At 38.0% G+C, this 8,306-nt stretch overlaps 2 protein-coding genes across 2 annotated transcripts; one reads left to right on the top strand and one right to left on the bottom strand.

Annotated features, from left to right (window-relative positions):
- The first annotated feature begins 271 nt into the window (after positions 1-271).
- Positions 272-2,683, top strand: LOC140793535 (pentatricopeptide repeat-containing protein At5g08305). Its single transcript, XM_073145057.1, has 2 exons — positions 272-2,068; positions 2,154-2,683. Exon 1 carries the CDS (start codon positions 306-308, stop codon positions 1,956-1,958), a length of 1,653 nt encoding a protein of 550 aa, XP_073001158.1. The 5' UTR covers positions 272-305; the 3' UTR covers positions 1,959-2,068; positions 2,154-2,683.
- A 153-nt stretch (positions 2,684-2,836) lies between these two features.
- On the bottom strand, positions 2,837-5,346 carry LOC140793538 (thioredoxin-like protein YLS8). Its single transcript, XM_073145062.1, has 2 exons — positions 5,084-5,346; positions 2,837-3,329 (listed from the first exon to the last, which is right to left on the bottom strand). The coding sequence occupies exons 1-2, from the start codon at positions 5,201-5,203 to the stop codon at positions 3,021-3,023; spliced, it is 429 nt and encodes a 142-aa protein (XP_073001163.1). The 5' UTR covers positions 5,204-5,346; the 3' UTR covers positions 2,837-3,020.
- Between the last annotated feature and the right edge of the window lie 2,960 nt (positions 5,347-8,306).

The raw sequence follows: 8,306 nt of genomic DNA, 5'->3' as shown, positions 1-8,306 counted from the left end.
GCTGGTTTGCCTATTTTGAAATTTAGATGTTAATTGAGTTCGTCAAAGGACTTAATTACTTCACAAAGATATAGTTTCATTTGTAAATGATAGGGGCTAGTTTAGTTATTTTCTCATTTATTCATGGAGAGAAATATTAGCATTAATAGAATATCGTCTATTTTGGATGAAAAATCTAAATCTATCTTAAATAAAGGGGCTAACTATAATTTGCTTCTTTTTGTTTTTTTTCCAATAAAATATTCAAGTCCAATTTCGCCGTATCAATCCATTTAAATCTCCCCGCGTATTATATTTTGAGGTCCATGGGGGAGCTCTACCCCGCCAAATTAATGCTCCTGCCACCCTTCACAAGGCCCTTTCTCCATCAACACCACCACCACTTCTTCGTCTCCCTCCTCAACCAATGCAAATCCATGGCCCAACTAAAGCAAATCCACGCCCAACTAACCACCCACGGCGTCTCCAACGACAATTTCCTCATCTCCAAGCTCCTCCTCTTCTCCGCGGTCTCTGACTCCGGCGATATCGGCTACTCTCTCCAAGTCTTCGATTCTCTCCCGTTCCCAAACACCTTCATCTACAACACCCTCATCCGGGGCTTCTCCAGATCCAAGAACCCTAACCCTTCTTTCGCTCTCTACAACCAGATGCTTCGTTCCGAGGTCCCTTCTGATCACCTCACCTACCCGTTTCTTGTCAAGTCCTGCGCGAGGCTCGCGCTGCTCAGGCTCGGGCTTTCTGTCCACTGCCATGTCGCGAAGAACGGGCACGAGCTGGATCCCTTTGTCCAGAGCTCTTTGATTCATATGTATGCGTCGTGCGGTGATGTGGAGCTTGCGCGTAGGGTGTTTGATGAAATTTCCCGTCCAAATTTGGCCTCGTGGAATGCATTGGTTGATGGGTATGCCAAGTGCGGTGATTTGGTTGCAGCCCGGGATTTGTTCGATCGAATGCCGGAAAGAGATGTCGTGTCTTGGAGTGCAATGATTGATGGCTACGTTAAAGGCGGGGAATACCGGGAAGCCCTTGCAATGTCTGAGATGATGGGAGGTGTAGATTTCAGGCCGAGAGCGAATGAGGTCACAATGGTGAGTGTGCTGTGTGCTTGCGCACATTTAGGGGCTCTTGATAAGGGTAGGAGGATCCATCAGTACCTGAAGGAGAACGGCTTTTGCATGAGCCTTGCACTTTCCACTTCCTTGATCGATATGTATGCCAAATGTGGAGCGATTCATGAGGCCCTTGGAGTATTTCATGCAGTTCCAGTGGAGAAGACTGATGTCTTGATATGGAATGCAGTGATTGGGGGTCTTGCAATGCATGGAATGGGCAAAGAGTCAGTTGAGATGTTTAGAAGAATGCGAAATGTGGGTGTCATCCCAGATGAAATTACGTACTTGGGTCTGCTGAGTGCTTGTGTTCATGGTGGTTTGGTAGATGAGGCATGGAACTTCTTTCGATCACTTGAGTCACAAGGGATGACTCCTCATGTTGAGCATTATGCTTGCTTGGTCGATGTTCTTGGTCGAGCAGGTCGCATAGAGGAGGCATACAATCTTGTTGACAGTATGCCAGTGCAGCCAAGTGCTTCTGTTCTAGGTGCTCTTGTTAGCAGTTGTCGTGCGCATGGTTGGGTGCATCTAGGAGAGGTCCTTGGGAAGTGGCTTGTGGAATTGGAGCCACATCACGATGGAAGGTATATTGGCCTGTCTAATATTTATGCTGTTGCTCGAAGATGGGATGATGCGAAGACGATGAGAGAAGCCATGGAGAAGAGAGGTGTGAAGAAGGTTCCAGGATGTAGTGAGATTGATGTTGATGGAATAATTTGTAGGTTCATTGCTCATGACAAGGCTCATCCCCAGTCCACAGAAATTTATTCCATGTTAATTCTTATAACATTGCAGATGAAAATGGAAGATGATAGCATAATTCAAGAAGCGTTAGCCATATAATGAGAAGAAGATGGTATGGACAGAACTGATCAAATTGTCAGCCGGCTTCTGATTGGGTTACTAATATTTGTGCTGAAGAGCTCTTATAGCTGCAGAGTCCCGAGTACGAGGTATTATCATGACATCTAGTGTAATTTGTATGTTGAGCTATATGAGAAAATGCTCAGTTCTGACTTTTCAAGCACTCTGTTTCAGAATTACTGCTCGGAAAATATAGAAAGAAAGTGCATTTCATGCTTCTGAGAAGGACTCAGTATGAAGACTAGGCTACGTCCTAATGGAAGTTGACCTTTAAAGGCTAGACTTCTTGGATTCAGAATTAGCAACTTGTCAGCAAGCAATTTTTAGAAGAGTGATTCATTTGAGCTACTCTGGCATCAACAGCTACTCTAAAAACTCTGATCTTATGTTGAAAGATCATCTGCATAAAGGAATACATGCAAAGCATTTCATAGCCATAGAAGAGTGATTTCTTTATTTTGCGAACAACCACAACTAGCTTAAGCAAATGTGTAAATTCGTGGTGATTTGAGTTGCTTCAAACTGTTGGGTGCGAGATGATAGTGTGGTCATACACAGATATAGCATAAGCAAAGGGGGTTCGAGGCCTGAATCATCTGTATCCTAGTTTCTTCTGATACCTTCTATCAGTTGGAAGATAATGAGGGATGCTTATAAAACTATGATAAGGTGCCTTTGTGTTATATAAAGCTGCAACTTCATTATTTTTCTGTTAGTTTGCTTCATGCATTGCAGCTAAATAGAATATATGTCACAAAAGGAATGTATGGGGCATCTGCTTAAATGATCATAAATTATCAAGGAAATCAACATATCCTAGCACGCAATACCATCATGTACCACATTTGTACTTGTACTTAGGTTAACCCATGCAACAAGCAGTTCAATATCATTGAGCTAATCCATGGGGTTTGGGGGGTAAATGAAACACAACATACAGGACTTGAAACCACGTTTCCAGAGATTCACAGCTTACAGAAAGAGAATCAGGTGCTTCTTAATCCAGTATAATAGGCCACAACTTAAATTAAAAGTATCAGTTTAGTAGCGATATTTGGTAGAGTAATCCTTGGGGGCTATAACCAGACCACGACCTTTCCTGGCCCCCCTGTAGACGGTCTCCACAATGTCAACAAATTCCTGCTTGTCCTTCATTGCCCAGTTGATCTTGTTGTTGTTCCCAGTGCCAAGATCAATCATGATGTGCTTGTTACGAAAGAAGAACATCACTGTTGACGGGTCGTACAGCTCGTACATGGTATTGAAATCAGGAACCTCGGTAATATCAACAAGGTATATCACCGCAAAATTCTTTATAGTCTCTGCTACAGATGCTAGCACCTCATCCATCTGCACAACTTGGAAGTTAAGATCCATCATAACACAATAAGGAAAATGTGAAAGATAAAATTCAAAGAGTGCGGATATTATACCGAAAATGAAAACATTCTGAATAGGGGAGGATTCACTTAAAATTCGTGCTCCTACAGGCAAAATATGGTAATCCAAGCTTGCCAATGAGAAATTGTTGCAGAAAGGCTAATCGGTTGCAATTCAAAGTCAAACACCATCAATCAACTGATGGACTACATGCAGGCATGGAAAGAATTAAAGGGGGAGGATAGTAACTTCTGGGTAGGGTATTTGCTAAAATTCCAAGGCACCATTTACCAAAACTAATAAACAATTCAATCCCACTTGGTTATCTTTCATTTTTAAGGCCTTTAATAAATCCAACAACTGTAAACACCACAACTGAGAAAATAGGGAGTAATCTTCAGTAGGTCCTTTAAGATTTTCTATGGACTGGAAGAGCATAAAACCCTCTCAGTAAAAAAAAACGCTCAGCAAAAGTTTCAGAAAATAAAATCATTCCCATCATTACAAGTACTTGTAATGGGGCATTCAAGAAGATTGAGAGAGGTTAGAAACTGAAGCTTATAGCATCAGATTGCATCACAATGCATGCCTTTTACTGTACATAAAGTACTCTGAGGATCATAATACAAGATTTATACAGAAAGCATGTGTTATTAAAATTGAAGCAAAAGCAGGGACAGAAAGAAAAAGACTTCCTGCAGAAACACATACACAGCATAAAACTGATGATAGATGACAATCAAACAGAATTTACATCAAAGACGAAATCAGTACAAATAGAAGGCAAGACATATTTCCAAGGTAGTGAGCTTGCTCTATTATGTCTAAGAGCACTAACCTCCAGATTGCTATAAAGAATTTACTCATTTACAACCATCATGTTGCAAGTTACAAACATGGAGTAACTCAGAATCAGAGAAAGTATCACCTAAACATGCATTAAATACTTACTATATTCACTTAAACACTTCAGAGTCCAAAATAAATGATGGATACTTACCAATTGCTTACAAGTCGATCACAATTCTGGAACTAACAGTCACATGTTGCAACGAATCCTCAAGGTTTGAACAAAATCCCCAAATTGCAATAAATATCATCCCATGATAAACCTAGCAACTAATTACAAGGTTGGTGAGAATTTTACCATCCATCATCGTTCCTGGGTTTCACCTTCGTCCTTAAAAGAGACAGGAAATTGCAAAGCACGCATCTAACGTCTACAAAAAAAGAAGAAGGGAAGCAAACTTTGTATATACTTTTTAGTATCCTCCATAGCTTTCACAATGGAATATCTGACCTATCTCCTGCTCCTAACATACTCAAATCGTATGATTCACAAGTCCAAGATGAACTTTTTTACGCCAAACTGCACAATTCCGCATTTAACCAAACATTCAAATGAAAGAAATCATCTAAAAATAAGCTTATAAAATGGATGTCCATCTTACATATCCTATTTTTTTCTCCTTTTCATAACCAATATTAAGGTCGTACGATTCTACTAAAAACAAGGCATCAAGAAACTTAAATTCGCATAAAGCCCCAAGTACCAAATAATCCTTTAATCAATCCAGACACAAACAAGAGAAGAAATCCTAATCGGAAAAAACCCTCGCGATTGAGCTACAAGAAAAGAAAAGAAAAGAAAAGAAAGAGAGATCCAAGGAACAAATCGACGAATTGAATCAAGCGAGAGAAGGGGAGAGGTCTAGGGTTTAGACCTGCATACAAGTCTCGTCCCAGTCGTGGCCGAATCGGATGACGACGAGGCGCTCCTCCTCCGCCAGGATCGCCTGGTCCACCGCCCATCCTGAGTGGAGATGAGGAAGAAGGTACGACATCCTCGATCACTTCGCCGACAACCACCCCTCTCTCTCTCTCTCTCTCTCGTTATGTGGCAAATATAGAGGAATAATGCTCCGGAAAGGGGAGAATCAAGGCATAAAAGTCCCTCTTGTGGAGGATAGAGAGAATAGTGGATTCTAGAATAAAGAGAGATATATTAAAAAAAAGCACCTTAAATTTCTTTAGTTTTTTTATCAAGTTTTTAATTAACACCCTATGGATAAGTTATTTTTGCTTTGAATATGGGGAGCTAAATGCAAATTTCTGTAAGTTACTAAATTTTTTCAAGTGTTAAATGTGAAGTTTTATCCACATAATATTGCAGAAATACAGGTGCTAACTGCAAATGTCTATAGGTTTGGTGAAGTTTTTATTTAACACCGTATTTCTATTTGAATCTTCGGTTAATAATATTGTAGAAATACCGGGCGCTAAATGTAAATGTCTACGGATCTGGTGAAGTTTTCATTTAATACCCCATATATGTGAATTTTTGCTTCAAGGGATATAAAAAAAATACAGGGTGCTAAATGTAAATGCCTCCACAATGGTTCAAATGATATTAAAGAAATACAAGGTCCTAAATATAAATGCCTACAAATTCGGTGAAATATTCACTTAACACCCAATACTTATGTGAATTTCAACTACAGATAATATTACATAAATACAGGTTTCTAAATGTAAATGTTTGCATTAACACCCTATGTTTATATAAATTTTGATCAAATGATACTGCATAAATATAGGGAGCTAGATGTAAGTTAATAATATTGTAGAAATACTGGATGCTAAGTGTAAATGTCTACATATCTGGTGATATTTTCATTTAACACCCCATATATGTGTATTTTTTCCTCAATGGATATTAAAAAATTCAGGGTGCTAAATGTAAATGCCTCCGAAATTGATGAAAATTTCGACTTAACACCCCATATCTACGTCAATTTTTGGTTCAAATGATATTAAAGAAATACAAGGTCCCAAATATAAATGCCTACAGATTCGGTGAAATTTTCACTTAACACCCAATATTTGTGAATTTTAACTACAGATAATATTACATAAATTCAGGGTTCTAGATGTAAATAACTATAGTTTAAACAGTTTTATATTCAACACCCTACGTTTATGTGAATTTTGATCGAATAATACCGCATAAATTTAGGGACCTATATGTAAGGTTTTCATTTAACACCCTACTGATAAGGGTATTTTTTCATTGAACAATATCGCATATTACAGGGCGCTACGTGTAAGTTCCTTAAATTTTTGGTAAAGTTTTAAATTAAAACCCTATATTTATGCGAATTTTCGACTCGAATAATATTGCATATTTGATGAAAATAATTTAAAATACAGGGTGCTAGCTATAAATATCATTAGTATTCGGTGAACTTTTATCCAACACCCTACGGATAGGTGTAATTTCATTTGGTTGCTTAATGCATATTTCTTAATTCTGGTAATGTTTCCATTTAAGGCCCTATAGATATGTAAAACTTGCGTCCAATAATATTGCATAAATACAAGGTCCTAATTGCAGAAGTCCTTCAATTTTTTATGAAGTGTTTATCTAAGTGAACTTTCGGTTCAACTTAAGTGCAAATGTCTTCTAGGTTTGAACGAAAGCCCCAAATTGCGCTAAATATCATCCCGTAATAAACCTAGCAACTAATTACAAGGTTGGTGAGAATTTTACCGTCCATCATCTTTCCTGGGTTTCACCTTCGTCCTTAAAATAGACGGGAAATGCAAAGCACGCATATTAAAAAAAGAGAAGCAAACTTTGTATATATTTTTTAGAATCCTTCATAGCTTTCATCACAATGGAATATATGACATACCTTTCCTCCAACATACTCAAATCGGATGATTCACAAACCAAACAAGCAAATGAAAGAAATCGTCTAAAAGTATGCTTATAAAATGGGTGTGCCCATCTTGCATATCCTTTTTTCTTCCCTCCTTTTCATGAACAAACTAAAGATTCTACTGAAAATAAGGCATCAAGAAACTTAAATTCGCATAAAGCCGCAAGTACCAAATAATCCTTTAATCAATCTAGACACGAAGAGAAGAAACCCTAATCGGAAAGAACCCTCGCAATTGGAAAAGAAAAGAAAAGAAAAGAAAGAGAGATCAAAGTAACAAATCGACGAATTGAATCAAGCGAGAGAAGGGGAGAGGTCGAGGGTTTGGACCTGCATACAAGTCTCGTCCCAGTCGTGGCCGAATCGGATGACGACGAGGCGCTCCTCCTCCGCCAGGATCGCCTGGTCCACCGCCCATCCCGAGTGGAGATGAGGAAGAAGGTACGACATCCTCGATCACTTCGCCGACAACCACCTCTCTCTCTCTCTCTCTCTCTCTCTCTCGTTATGTGGCAAATAGAGGAATAATACTCTGGACTCCTGTAGACTGTGGAGGATAAAGTAAATAGTGTATTCTTTTCTTTTCTTTTTTTGTAGAATAGTGGATTCTAGAATAAGGAGAGATTTATATTAAATAAACACCTTATAATTTATGTTTATTATAATTCACACCCTGCTTTTTTGGACCTAATATTTAGGAGATTTATAATTAGTCAAAATCTACCTAATCCGATCTCTTTTCCTCCGTTTGACTTCACCTGACATTATCTAATTTAACGACATAAATAATTTTAAATATACTTATGTGTTTTTAATTTAATGGGATGCTATTTCTAATTTTGTAATTCAAAAAAGTTATTTGAAGTTTGTGATCATCTCTAACTTTGACTAAACTTTATAAAATTTAAATGGTATTTTATGAAAATTGATTGTCTTTGAGTATGACTTACTTGCTTACTTTTTTATTGTAATTAATTCATTCTATTTACACAAAGATAAATAAATTAATATATATATTAATTTGGGACTCTTTCCTAACAATCAACCACTCTAAAACTTAAACTTATTTGAGCTTTTATGTTCGAACACCATAGAAATATAAAACCCATCAAAGGAGTTGGGTGTCTTACTGTGAGATAGTCATTTGATCCACATATGTTGGCCAGAAGAATGTTCAATCTTTTAGTTCCAAGAAGTGTTCTTCCTTTTCCACTAGATTGTCATG

This window comes from Typha latifolia, chromosome 8 (assembly GCF_019914945.1).
Source record: "Typha latifolia isolate L0001 chromosome 8, TyphaL0001v2, whole genome shotgun sequence".
Lineage (NCBI taxonomy): Eukaryota > Viridiplantae > Streptophyta > Magnoliopsida > Poales > Typhaceae > Typha > Typha latifolia.
This window is presented reverse-complemented; position numbering and strand designations above follow the sequence as displayed.

What these genes read in the sequence shown, in the direction of transcription:
- LOC140793538 (XM_073145062.1), bottom strand. Translation starts at nt 5,203, where the DNA reads ATGTCGTACCTTCTTCCTCATCTCCACTCAGGATGGGCGGTGGACCAG. An exon ending in GGGACGAGACTTGTATGCAG is followed by an intron (nt 3,330 to 5,083) that starts GTCTAAACCCTA and finishes CAAGTTGTGCAG; the next exon opens with ATGGATGAGGTGCTAGCATC.
- LOC140793535 (XM_073145057.1), top strand. Translation starts at nt 306, where the DNA reads ATGGGGGAGCTCTACCCCGCCAAATTAATGCTCCTGCCACCCTTCACA.